Raw genomic sequence first — 13,321 nt, forward strand, 5'->3', positions numbered from 1 at the left:
GCTAGATTATCGATAATGAGAAAAAGAGTATAAAACTCAGCATACACACAAGTTCTCTAATGTTTATTCCTTAAAATTGTAAGGATACAAATGTTCTTAGAAACCCATGTTTTTGACTGGAGTTGTAATTAATTGATGAGTTATGCGAGAAAGAAAGAAAGAAACGAGTGAACGAACAGCTTCTAGCAAAACAAAATAAACTATAATAAGCAAAAAAAAAAACAATTGTGAACGGGATGAATGAGGGCAGAAAAGAATGAACACTTTTTACTTCTTCAAATCTACAAAATAACAAATTTGAAAAAAAATGAAGCAAAAAAAAACCAATCATTATGTAATCGAGCTATATCTAACGTCCACGATTGAGTAATAAATTTGAAGATTCTAAATGTCCTTGTAAAATTCTAACACAATAAATAATTAACTAAACATATAAATAGATAAATAAAAAAGTAAATAAAGTATAAATCTAATCCCTCTCAATCTAAATCTAAGAAACCATGCGATACCTTACTATCTGCTTCAAGTCAGTTTTTTGTGTATTGATGTCATGGCTACATTGATCATATTGATTGACTGTTGGTGATCTCCCATTTCGAATCAATATTCTGAGTATAGTTCTGCAAACTGTAACTTGCGGTCAAAATGAACAACTCAATATAACGTAAAATATGCCATAGTAACCTTAAGAAAATCCCCGAAAAAAAGAGAAAAAAATGACCCCGTTCCTAGAAACGACAGAACAAAGTGAAGGAGAAAAAGGAGAGGAGGGAACACAGCACATACGGTAAAATCATTCAAATCAAGATGTGGATTACAATTGAATTAATGGACGGAATGGTCCAGCTCTAATGCTAATGGTCTAGTTCATTCTTAAAATTATCTCCGTCGTAATTCTGCTTCTCTGGTAGTACGTCTGGTGCGGAGTTGGCGGATTCCTCTGAAGGTTGTTTCGGCTGTTTGATGGCTTTAAGGAAACCAATCAGTGAAATTAGCAGAAAAGATCCTAGTAGTACAAAGTAGACATAGATCGACATGTATGGACTTAGAAACATTAACGCTGACGCTGACAAGCCCTAAATGATTAAAATTTCTAGTCACGTATTCACACAGCAAGTGTATTTACGTCTCCGAAATATCACCTGATAGAGTCTGGAAATAGCAAACGCGTGTAAACGTTGTCCAGGTTTTGCAGCAACGCATAGAACAACAGTTCTAGAGTTTTGTATACAGGAATCAGCAGCGCCAAGAAGAAAAGCGGTTATGATCGTAGTTGAAAGACTGGAAAAATATCGTTATTCGTTAAATATCGTTAAAATATCGTATGTAAAAAATAATATATAAAAATATCGTTAAAGAAATAAATACGTTCAGCATTCAGAAAGTAACTTTCCCTATTTAAAAAAAGAATATATAGTTATGTCATAAAAAAAAAACTTTATTGGCAACAGGTAGAGTAATGTTTGACCTATTTTTTGACATAACCATAGTTGAGACACTTGCCATAGGAAATCAAAAAAAAATTCGTGGAATCAACTTTTTGTATTCCTGTGTCGTAATGACTATGCTCGTCCACATACGGCTCGGCGCACAGCCCAGCAAAAAAAAAAATGTTCTGTACAAGTTTGGCAGGTAGCTGTTTGATCGTCCACCAAACAGTCCTAATCCTGCTCCCTGCGATTTCCACCTTTTATTTATTTACCTGTTTATTTACTTGTTCATTTAATACGTTCAAAGACTAAAAGGATGTGCCAAGGATCAATACAAACAAATAGAGAAAATACATGGTAAAAAAGGTGTAAAAAAAAGAATACAATGAGCAGAGATTAGTAGCCCCGTGTACGATTCGGCCACAGAGATAATTTGGTACTCAAACGCATCCAAACCTAAGGAAGTTACGTATTAAAGGCATCACCCCACGAATCTGAAATGGTACGGATTCCCGGTGGAGTTTTCGAATACGAGATCGTAAATTATGAAAAGAGGGGTGATTCCGTCCATTTCTTCCTAATTGCCGTAAAAAACGGTCGGAAAGATACAGCTTCGAGCGTTCCGGCGCACTTTCCACAAAGAGTTCGATTGGAGCGCGTCAGCTTTGTGCACGCGCGCATCTTCCGGGCTTTTTTTTAACGGAAATTAGGAAGAAATGGACGGAATCACACTCCTCTCCATAATCTACTATCCCGTGTACAAATACTCCACCTGAAATCCGTACCAGATCAGATTCGTGGTATGTTGCCTTTAGGATCGGAGGGGTTATCAAAGTGCAGGCACGCTACAGATATTAATAGCATTCATTCACATCAGCCATCTGGGTGTCCTCTTCACCATAGTCGTAGTTACAGCACCGGCAGTTCAGTAAAAGGGTATACTGGTTTCGTTTTTTCCTCCTTTCGTCGCATCTCAAGAAATTCCTGTCCTCTGGTCAGCGGTCAGTATTGACAACGACGAAGGGCTGTAGATGACTGTCACACGCTGGTTCCGTTCACAGACGGCAGACTTCTACGAAAAATGAACACAAAAGTGGATTTACATGACAAGTGTCTCAATTCTGGTGATGACTATGTCGAACGATACCTCAACCATTGCTGTATCTGTTGCAACAAGGTTTTCCCGTATAACTATGTTTTCTTTTAGTATTGTCCATGTTCGACTGTCCTTGAATCTTGGCATAGTGAATACGTAGCTTTTTATTGATTTGCTTGAGCTGTGATCAAGATTGGTATTGATATTTATTAGCAGCCAACGCTTCGGCGCTTTCGCCTTCGTCGGACCTTGAAAAAAATCAAAGCCAACAGTGATTTATTCTCTCAAGCGCCTTATCAACCCACGGAAAACATACAAACTGCAGGTAAACTCAAACAGCAACACATAGGCTAGTGCTTACCTCATTTGCTGGATTTGGTAACGCTACAGACAACCACGTACCACAACTGCAAATGACAAAGGCGAAACCGCCGAAACGTTAGCTGTTAATAAATATCAGTACCAATCTTGGCAACAGTTCAAGGAAATCAATAAAAGGCTACCTGTGTTTTCTTTGTTTGAAAAAATAGGGAAACTTACCTTCTGGATGTGATCTATAATTAAAAACAAGAAGATATTCCTGTTTACCTCGGCTGTACAAACAAAGCTCTCTCCGATGAAATCTCGTAAGTAGCCGTTTTAGGAACAGTCGCCAAAGCGGCCGTCAGAGCTGCTATCGACAGTACGGTTCCAAGGCACATACTAGGCGTCAGACCAAAATTTCTGATTTTTTTCGACATCCCTGCCACGAAGCAACCGACTGAAATCCTCTTTAAAGGCTACGCATCACAAAGATAAAAAAAATTGGGGTTTTGCAACGATTAGACAGGGCTGGAAGTGCAGTTAATGGGCAGTTTCCTTTACTAAGAAAAGAAAGGAATAAAATTTTTTCGTACGATGCTTTCTCTCTACGATGTACATAGCTCATTACGCTATAGAACGCAGACAACTTGGCCGTTGTCCAACATTCGCAATCCAATTAATTTAACTGAAATAAACAGTGGAAGGTGGGTGCGGGTCAAGACGTAGCCGCGAAAATCGGCTGATCGATGCTGAGCTACCATCAGGGCCGTGCGCCTTCGCGTAATTCAGCGCGGCAGCATCCGCGGCAGCTCTGGATCCCCTAGACCCCTCAACATCCTTGAACCTACTTCGCCGTGTGCGATACTTGCGTCGCGATTGAGCAGTGGAAATTGCGGATTTCGAATGAAGAGGAGTGAAAGCTGCGCTCCTTGGATAGCCGCAGAAGCGGTGCCCATTGATCGTGCTCCATCACCCGTAGTAAGTTGCATCGTTGGGGAGACTAGATCATACAAGGCTGTCCTACGCCCTTCTTACGGGGTTATTGAGGAGAATTGAGCGTGATGACGCTCATTTTCGTAAACTCCTGCCAGGAGAGACTCTAACATAGTCAACTTCGTGATCCATTTCCTTTAAAGGCAGCATACCACGAATCTGAGGTGATGCGGATTCCAGGTGGAGTATCCGTATACGGGGTCGTAGATTATGAAGACGAGGGTAGGTCCGCTCATCTCTCCCTGGATCACTGAAAACAGGCGCCTCCAGAATGCTGTTTTGTAGGACGCCATCTATTGCAACGCTCCACCCCTTGCGCCGCCTCCGCCCTGCAATTCGTCGAAAATCAATTCAGACTCCTCCGATAGGCAGTAAGAGACGCTACGCGTGCAAGGGTGGCGCGCTGCAATGGAATCTGACGTGGTTAAAGGCAACACCCCACGAATCTGAGGTGGTGCAGATTTCAGGTGGAGTATTCGTATACGGGATGGGAGACTACGGAGAGGGGGGTGATTCCGTCTATTTCTTCCTAATTGCCGTAAAAAACGCCCCGAAAGATACGGCTTCATTCGTTTTGGCGCACCATTTTGTACAAGAGGTTGGAGCGCGCCAGTCTTGTGCGGCGCCGCATCTTCCGGGCCGTTTTTTACAGCAATTGGCAAGAAATGGACGGAATCACCTCCCTCTCCGTAGTCTCCCATCCCGTATACGAATACTCCACCTGAAATCTGCACCACCTCAGATTCGTGGGGTGATGCCTTTAAGGATAGCGGAAATCCGCGGAAAAAGGTAGAGGTGAGGTTGTAGACTACGTGATTACGTCTATCACTCTCTAATCGTCGTAAAATACGGCATAAGAACGGCTTTACTAACAAGACACTTTAGACCGCACATCTTGATGCACGTTCCCTCAACACACCGCCATTGTGCACGTGCCGCGTGTACGTGCGAGTGGTCGAAAATTTATGAGATCTTCTCACCAACCTATTCAAATAAAACCAATGAATAGGCTGGTTAGGGGACCGAAATGTCTACATACGTAGAGCTGCGTTCTAACGTATCTCGTAGGAACCGTGATGTGCTGTCTTTAAACAAAATACAAACAATCTCTGAACCAATAAGGGAACCTACGCAGAACCTCTCCTGAGCCAACGGTTAAGCTGTAAAATCCGTGTAAGTATATATGAGTGTCGAGTGTACGGGTGAAAAGAAGAGAAGTCGGATACACTGAGGTCCAAAATAATGTGAGAAGACCAGAATAGAGAGATAGCGGGATGAGCATTATCACTCTTCTGTCGGTAAACGCTTCAAGCATCAAACCTAAAAACAAGAAAAAATTGGTAAGTCAAGAAAAGTTTGAAATAAGCGGTTATGCTCTTTCATAAGACACTAAAGGTCGACAGAAAACGCTACATTTGCTTTTGTGGATTAAAAAATTTCAAACTAAAATTTCAATTATCGGAGATGTAGATCTCAATGAGGCTTACGTTCCCTTGCCCTTTTACAGTAATCACTTCAGTAGATTTTAGAAATTTTTGCTTAAGAAATATCAACAAATAGAGATCTTTTGCTAAATCCCTATATAATGAATAAATGGTAAGAATGAAATTATCAAAAGAAGAATCTTCAAAAATTAAACAAATTAAACTCAATACATTTATGATCGCAGGTCGGTTAAAGTCGTTTTTTTTTCCTGTGGGCACAAAATTTCTTCGCGATATTTGAAAAAAAACGTACGTACACCTCCTCTGAATGACGTTTCGTTTTCATCTTCAATACAATTCTCCACCGGTTTCTTGGGTAAGCACGCGAAAATAACATTTGAAACACCTGCGATCACTGCAAAAATTCCATACATGCATCTAATCTCGTTTTCAGAGAAAACTCGTTGTCGAGGAGCCCTTCTTCCTTCTTCTTTAGGTTCCTTACTCTCCTGGTGATAGGCAGCAACAACGAAGAGCGCAATGCTGCCAAGCATCGCACTGGAAAAGCGAGAAATTAATGATGGCGGCCATAGAAGTACGTATGCATGTCATCCAGAGAACTTCTCAGATTCTGAAAAGTTGGATGGACCACTTTTCCTAGGAGATCCAACACAAAAATAATTAGGGGATAAGAGGACGAGTGTCAAAGTGTGGAAAATCGAAAGATCAATTTGAAGTCGAGTTGTGGACGAGTTTGAAGTGCTATTCTTCACTACTCTTGAGAATGTCGATACATACACATGCATTGTACCGTACCGTCTCATATTCACGTGAATTTGCCATTATACTATGCAGTGCACGTGAACTGAAATACTTTTGTGCACGATGCGATTTTGTATACGCATACGTAGTGCGCGCTATAACTTATGGAAATCCTTGAAAGGTGAATAAGCCCTATCCATGTTCGTCTTTCCTTGATTCTTGATTCTTGCCATTATAGAGCTGAGTAGGGCGGTATTTTTTAGCAGATAATCAATATTCATATATTATATATTGTGAGATCATTCCAAAGAAAGGAATGTTCTCACAATCCTTTCTTTGGTAGTGCTTTGTTTTCGAATTTCTTCTGGACAAATGGAACTAGACATTGGGAAACAGGATAATAGGATCTTTCGATTTTTCCCGAACAAACCTTGTATATCCTTCTTACCTATACAAGAGATCAAAGGAATTGCCCATATCGATTTGCGTTGGACATGTAATACAACAGTTGTCTATATACCGGCAGTACAAAAGAAATTTACGTTCCACACAAGGGAAACTTCCATTTTACGACATGAAAGCAACGGGAAATGAACGAGCGAAGGTTTGTTCCATGGCCACAATTTCAAAAATACAAAAAGATGGCTTATTCGTAGAATTTTGCTTTATTTCACAATGTATTGGCACACTTTTAAAGGCATCACCCCACGAATCATCCACGAATCTGGGGTGGTGCGGGTTTCAGGTGGGTTATGCCTATACGGAGCCGTAGATTATGGAGGGAGAGGTGATTCCGTCCATTTCTTCCTAATTGCCGTAAAAAACGGCCCGTACGATACGGCTTCGGGCGTTCTGGCGCACTATTTTCTACAAGGAGTTCGATTGGAGCGCGTCAGCCTCGTGCGCGAGCCGCATCTTCCGGGCCGGTTTCTACGACAGTTGGGAAGAAATGGACGGAATCATCCTCCTCTCCATAAGCTACGACCCCGTATAGTAACTCTCCACCTGAAACCCGCACCACCCCAGATTCGGGTGGGGTAACGCTTTTAAGCGTAGAGAATAAACAAATGACAAAACAAACAAATAAACTCACGATGAGCTCATTAACGACCATGAGATACAAGTGTTTTTCTCAATATTTCTTTTAGTTGAATGACAAGCCAGATATATTCCACCAGCAACGTAGTATACTAAATGACCACATCAAAATACAGTATACAGAAATAATTTCACTTTTTAAACTCACATGCTAGTCCAAAACCCAGTATTACAAACGTTGTATATAATATATAATTGTTTAGGTATTGAAATGCGGCAAGATAAAGTGTGCAACATATGGAGCTTAAGAATAGCGCCCATTTAGCAGTAATCATAGAAACTAAAGCAGGTGCAATAATACAGGATAGCATAAATGAACCCCATAATATCGCTTCCCTGAAAATCATGCAAAACGTTTGAGACATGTCGATAAAAAAAAAGAAAGAACGAACAAAAAAACTGGGTTACTGTAATATGTAGATCGCACATAAAACAGTATTTATCAGAGGAAAATGCGGCTAGTCATATCTCTCACACATCTCCGAAATTTTCTAATTTTTATCCGTACGGTATAATGTCTGCCGGGTAACAAAATACAGTTTTGTATACGGTTGTTGTGTTGTGTATACGGTTTTTTTTAGTCTTTTTTTTCTTTTTTTCTTTTTGTTGCATGAGAAGAACATGACGGTGTGAAGATCCTTCAAAACTAATACCGAATTTTGTAATGAATCAGAAGTCAAGAAAATAAGCATCGTAAGGTCATCCTTAAAACTATACACTTTTTATAAATTATATTTAAATACAATAGTTTGAACAGACACAGGTTCGACCTTAAAAACAACATGTCACAAAATTGACGGCGTTGGAATCTCTCTACGAATCCATAGTGATAGTTCTACAAGTACGAGAGTAATAACGCTCAATTCCGTCTAGTTATCCAGAAGAAAAGGGTGAGAAACAGCCTTGGTTGCACCTATCTTTCCTACGATGCAACTCATTACGCGATCGAACGCAAGAAATTCCATCGTTCTCCCACGTTCGTAATCTAACAAATACAACTCAAATAAGCCTTAGAAGCCCCAAATCCACACAACTGCACCATCGCTACCGTAACAAGTCGCACTGTTGCTAAGATGGATGCAAAAAATGTGTTGTTTCACACATTTTTTTGGATTACTAATGGAAACTAAGAGTGATCATGCTCATTTTTATGCACTAAATCCTTTCTCCTTTCTATTCGCGGTGAGATCCAGGACTTATCAGTTTTGTGGTTCGCTCCGTACGATGGTATAGTTCTGATCCTCGAGTTTGAGCTCCAATAAAAAGAACGCCAAAACTTCCAAATTCCAACGCTAGATTCCAGATGCTCTCGTTTGGAAGAGTTACGGATAAAAAATCTCTTAATGAAGATGGAAAAAAAGCAGAGAAGTTTTAATGACATGGAAGCGCAAAAGCAATGGGAGAGGTGGAATCCTTGTCAATGGAAATTGTTAGGAGATCAAATAAACAATAATTAAAATCTATACCAAATATAAGTGTGTGTTGTTGTGTAAAATTCAGGCGAAATTCTAGTGAACTCTGTTCCATCTTGTTCTTTTTTCTGTTTTATGGCACATCTGCAGGTGTTTCAATAAATAAATAAATAAATAAGTAAATAAATAAGGAGCTGAGAAAATCAAAAGTCACCGAGAATAATCGTTTAAAGAAGGTTTCGGAGCCGGTACAAATTCTACCCATGTGTTTTATTAAATACTACAAAAAGAAAAGAACTTTCCTACCCATAGTAGCCGGCGTACATATTGACTAGCGTAGGATTTCGCCTATGAACAGAATGAATTACAGCTTCAACGACAAACGTCTGAAAATATCCTCTCTAATTTTCATCCAGAAAAGAAAAACCTTCTAAAACCTCTCCTGGTATGTGTTTATTTACATTATGATCTAAGATTATCATGTGACATTTCATTTGTTTGTTTTTTTCTACTTATTCCTTTAAAATTCCAAAAATAAAATAGTGAATAAAACTTCACCTGTGTATCGATACCGATCATAATGCACATTTGACCCAAACCCAGTAGAACAGCACAAAATAGTTCGAATTTTGACGATGCCATATTTACATTTATGTAAGAGTTATGGGGGAAAAAAAGCGGGAAGAATTTATATGCTCAAAGGCCGGATCCTGAAAGAAAAAAAACACCAAGAGCTGGAGTGCAAAATTCTCTCATAAAGTAATGTTTTTAATTTTTGAAAATTTTGTGCGAGAAAAAAAAAACAGAAATTAGAAGGAAATACAGTGCAACTTTGAGAGAATCGATTTCTTTTTATCAAAAAAAACTCTGACGTGAAAGTGGATATTTTTCCCAGGAAAATGTCAATTACCCAGGGAAAAGCCTATGTGGATTTCCAGATGAAATCTGTTTGAAGCCAAGCCGCTTTATTGTTAGTTTATGCGAAAATATCCCACGTAAATTCACTAAAATCATCATTATTGGGTTTATTGTCGATTTAAGTGGGAGTGCTCCACATAAATTAATAAAACTTAATAAAATAAATAAATATACCCAGTAGTGATCTTTCTAATCTTACTGGGTGTGTCCTTTTTAGGTTTGATGAGAATAACAGCTAGGTTTTTACTACATGAACGACAAACCATGGAGGATGTAGTGTTTGGTAATAATCAGTTCGCTTGAGAAATAGTAATCTAGTGGTTTTACATCTTAAATCTGAATTTTTAGTGAATTTTCTATGAAGAGGGAATATTTTCAACACTAGTTACCACCGCAAGGATAAATTGATCTCTACGCATGATTTCTAATGACATAAGTTCAGTAAATATTGTTGTTTTCACACAATATTTTATCTAGGACCACTAACAGCGGTAAGGTTTATTTTCATTCAGTTAGCAAGATGGGGGCGGCACCATCCGTTCAAGTCTCACTTTCTCAGCCTCTGCCCCCTGATGCACAAATAATGAAAGTAAGAGACTGTCTATACTGTACCGCTCAAATGAACTGTTCGAAATTTGACATACACTTATTCAGGAACTCCCTCAGTCAAATAAAGGCGAGGAACTCGACAGTGCTCAATACGAGGTTCGAAAAGTTTCAGCTTGCTTTGTTTCGTTAATAATTCGAATAAAAATCTTCATAAATGTCAAGACCTAGTATACTTTTAGATAGTACCAGATCTTGATACTAATGCGCCACCACCACCACCACCTGATGATGAAGAAGCTAAAAAAGTTCTTCCTCCACCATCAGTATCACCGAAAAAAGCAGCTGCACCACCAGTGCCGGCGAAAACGGCTGCACCACCAGTGCCAGCGAAAACGGCTGCACCACCACTGCCTGCAAAAACAGCTGCACCACCAGTGCCGGCTAAAACGGCTCCACCACCAGTGCCGGCTAAAACGGCTCCACCACCACTTTCCTCTCCTGTTCCTCCACCAGCGTCGCCTCTACGAAAGGTCTCAACGCCAGCAGCACCGCTAACACGCCAAATAGCACATGCGAGACGGAAGAAATCAAAAGAAAAAAAGTCTGACGTCGAACCAACTTCGCATGTGAAAACAGCGTTGATTGTGCGGCCACCAAAAGACACGGTATGTCTTCTAGAGATTATTTTTGAGCGCATAATTATTGTGCTTTCTTCTAGAAAACATTGGCAGATCCATGGGCTAAGAATTACGACACGTTGTTACCGTTACCTCCATCGAGTGCGGTGTTCTCGAAACATGTGAAAGTGAGCAAGCCATCGGAGCCTTTGATTTCGAAGTAAAATAGACAAAATTGAATTAACGTTTCCAAATAGACATTCTGCCCAGTACTAACGTAATTTACACATCGAATAAAACATTGAGATGTGTTATCGATTATTTGATTTCTGTTCGTGATCAAAACGTGCTATGAGTGAAAAACAATGCACATAATGGAGGGGACGACCGATTATTCGGAAAGCTTCTTTTCGTTCCCCGCGATCAGCTGTGGAATTTCTGTACTTCGATGGACATTCTACTCTCGTTTTCGCTCTACTGCCACCCTGACCACGTCCTGTACTCAAGATCATTTATTCAATTGGATGTCTCTGGATTGTATGTTGCAATAAAACTAGATAACCGGCAAAGCACCATATAGTGCGAATACAAAAGCGCTACCGAGGTCCCATAACGAAGTGCGCCGAGTTGATGTTAAGAAATCAACCAACGATATTGCCATTGCTGGGAAAAATGCACCGTTTTACTTACGTCGCATTTATCCTCTAAAGAAAATACGAAGTGGATGCAGATCCACTGTCCTCTCTTTTTCCGACATCGAGCAATTCTAATGAGTGAAGTAAGCCGGCAGAGAAACACAGGGTCAACCTTACGAAAGCGGAACTCATCGTAGGTGGTGAGGCGAGGAATATATCTTGCAGTGTGCAGCAATTTGCAAGGAATTACGTTGTGAATTCATACTGTTTCCTATGTCTTCTCGTCTTTGCATGATTGTGTTCTGCCATTTGACGTCACTAAAGCAATCTTCTCCCTGAGGTTCTGCGGTATTGATATACGGAAGGCGCTCTCCCAACCGTGGTTGTGACTGAATCGATGGGAAGGTGCTACGTTACGAACAATTTGCAGTGGAAGTAAAGTACGATTTGTAAAAGTGAGAGAGTTTTCGTTGGTTTGGTTGTGGATCCATCTGTCATCCATCTCGTCGATTCTCACGAGATCTTGTCATTTCTTCTGTTCAATCTTCTCTTCTACTCTCTGTGCTAAAAACCTATTAGCATCATCAGCTGCTACTCACCGACATCAGCAACCAATGAGCTCGAAGGACATTTTGTGAGAAGGTGGATTAAGTTATCAGTAAGGAGAAGTGCTAACACAAATTCGTTGTCGGAGACTCCAACGCAAAAGCTAGGAAATATCACAGACGAGAATACATGATTGAAGGATTTTTGCTAGTGGGTCGGAACGAAAACGGCAATGTAGACGTCTTGCTCAGCTGTTGTTCGCCATATGCCTCTTTTGTGGAAATCCTCTTTCAACGAAGAAAGATCATCATCGGTGAACACACGAATCGCCCAGTGTCAGGACTCGTGCGGAAATCGATTACATCACCAACCGCAAGTGGTGTCTACTTAACGCCTTTATATTACCATACCTTTGCGTGGGTTCTGATCACCGTCTCCTTCGTGCAAAAGTACGACTCATCTACAAAATGGAAAAGAACATCGGTTACTAGTAACGAAAGAGGAAAACGTCGAATATGACGATCACAAACTCGACCACTTTTTGACCTCGAAGAGAATAGGATTGCGAATAAAGAAGAAAAAAACACAGTTTGTCAACAACGTGCATTGCGAAGACGGAGGAGTACAACTTGAATGCCCCAGATGGTGGAAACTTCGTCGCACCTCAGACATTCTATGAATATGGAGAATGACTTGAACGAAGAACTAAATAAAAGGCTGACAGCAGCATGGGCAACATTTGCACCCATCGCAGAAGCTACGGACCAACTGATGGACCAGGATCTCCGTGCTCATTCGTTCGACTCGATAGTTCTTCCAGCCCTTTGTCACGCAGTGGAAACGTGTTCAGTCGCCGCTGTCACGTCCTAGAAGTTACCCAATACCTATAAAGCGCTTGAGAGGTGTCCTTTAAAGCTTAATCAGCGCGCACAGCCATTCAGCCGCCTTTTCAGGCTCCGACTTAAAAGAAATGTTCCATCTCTCCCACTCAATGAATATGTGTCGAAGGCCATAGATGGGCTAGTTTCGTAATAAGGAGAATAGTTTATGGATGAATCAAATGAACATTAGAATTCTTCTCAGGAGATGCTAAACGCCCTTGAAGGAGACCTCCAAGAGATGCGCCGATGTGTTCTTCGCGCGAAAGGACTAGCTGTGCGCTCAGGGCATGGCTCGAGAGCCTTGTTAACTTTGCTTAAGAAACCTGAGGATATCTTAGATGACGAATTAAAGCAACGACTGGGAGATACGCTGGGCTTCCATGTTCATTGAAGAGTGATGATAGCAATAAACTAGGGCTTGGATTCACTGCATACTGAAGGGTTTGCTAGTTTGATAGAAAGAGAAAAGTAGACCATATGTATAGAAACCATAGCATCGTAGTAGCGAAGCGTCCACTACGAAACAATGATGTGCTCAACGCGGTAGAAAAATCTCATTCAATGCTTAAGAAACCATTCATATTGTTATTCTGATATTCTGCACGCAGTGTTTGTAAGGATTTTCTCAGTCTTAAACAAACAAGGCCGGTATGGTTC

The 13,321-nt window shown here is 40.5% G+C and overlaps 3 protein-coding genes across 3 annotated transcripts; 2 read left to right on the forward strand and 1 right to left on the reverse strand.

Annotated features, from left to right (window-relative positions):
* Positions 1-854: 854 nt before the first annotated feature.
* On the reverse strand, positions 855-9,160 carry RB195_003674 (uncharacterized protein; the record flags this gene model as incomplete). The annotated part of the gene is made up of 9 exons (XM_064201428.1): positions 855-1,076; positions 1,143-1,281; positions 3,115-3,286; positions 4,954-5,142; positions 5,560-5,804; positions 7,102-7,198; positions 7,255-7,442; positions 8,825-8,904; positions 9,077-9,160. 9 exons carry the CDS (start codon positions 9,158-9,160, stop codon positions 855-857), a joined length of 1,416 nt encoding a protein of 471 aa, XP_064057309.1.
* Positions 9,161-9,956: 796 nt separating this feature from the next.
* Positions 9,957-10,826, forward strand: RB195_003675 (uncharacterized protein; the record flags this gene model as incomplete). The annotated part of the gene is made up of 4 exons (XM_064201429.1): positions 9,957-10,025; positions 10,091-10,141; positions 10,225-10,650; positions 10,704-10,826. 4 exons carry the CDS (start codon positions 9,957-9,959, stop codon positions 10,824-10,826), a joined length of 669 nt encoding a protein of 222 aa, XP_064057310.1.
* Positions 10,827-12,425: 1,599 nt separating this feature from the next.
* RB195_003676 (uncharacterized protein) lies at positions 12,426-12,653 on the forward strand (the record flags this gene model as incomplete). Its single annotated transcript, XM_064201430.1, has 1 exon — positions 12,426-12,653. One exon carries the CDS (start codon positions 12,426-12,428, stop codon positions 12,651-12,653), a length of 228 nt encoding a protein of 75 aa, XP_064057311.1.
* Between the last annotated feature and the right edge of the window lie 668 nt (positions 12,654-13,321).

This window comes from Necator americanus, chromosome IV, assembly GCF_031761385.1.
Source record: "Necator americanus strain Aroian chromosome IV, whole genome shotgun sequence".
In the NCBI taxonomy this organism is placed as follows: Eukaryota; Metazoa; Nematoda; class Chromadorea; order Rhabditida; family Ancylostomatidae; genus Necator; species Necator americanus.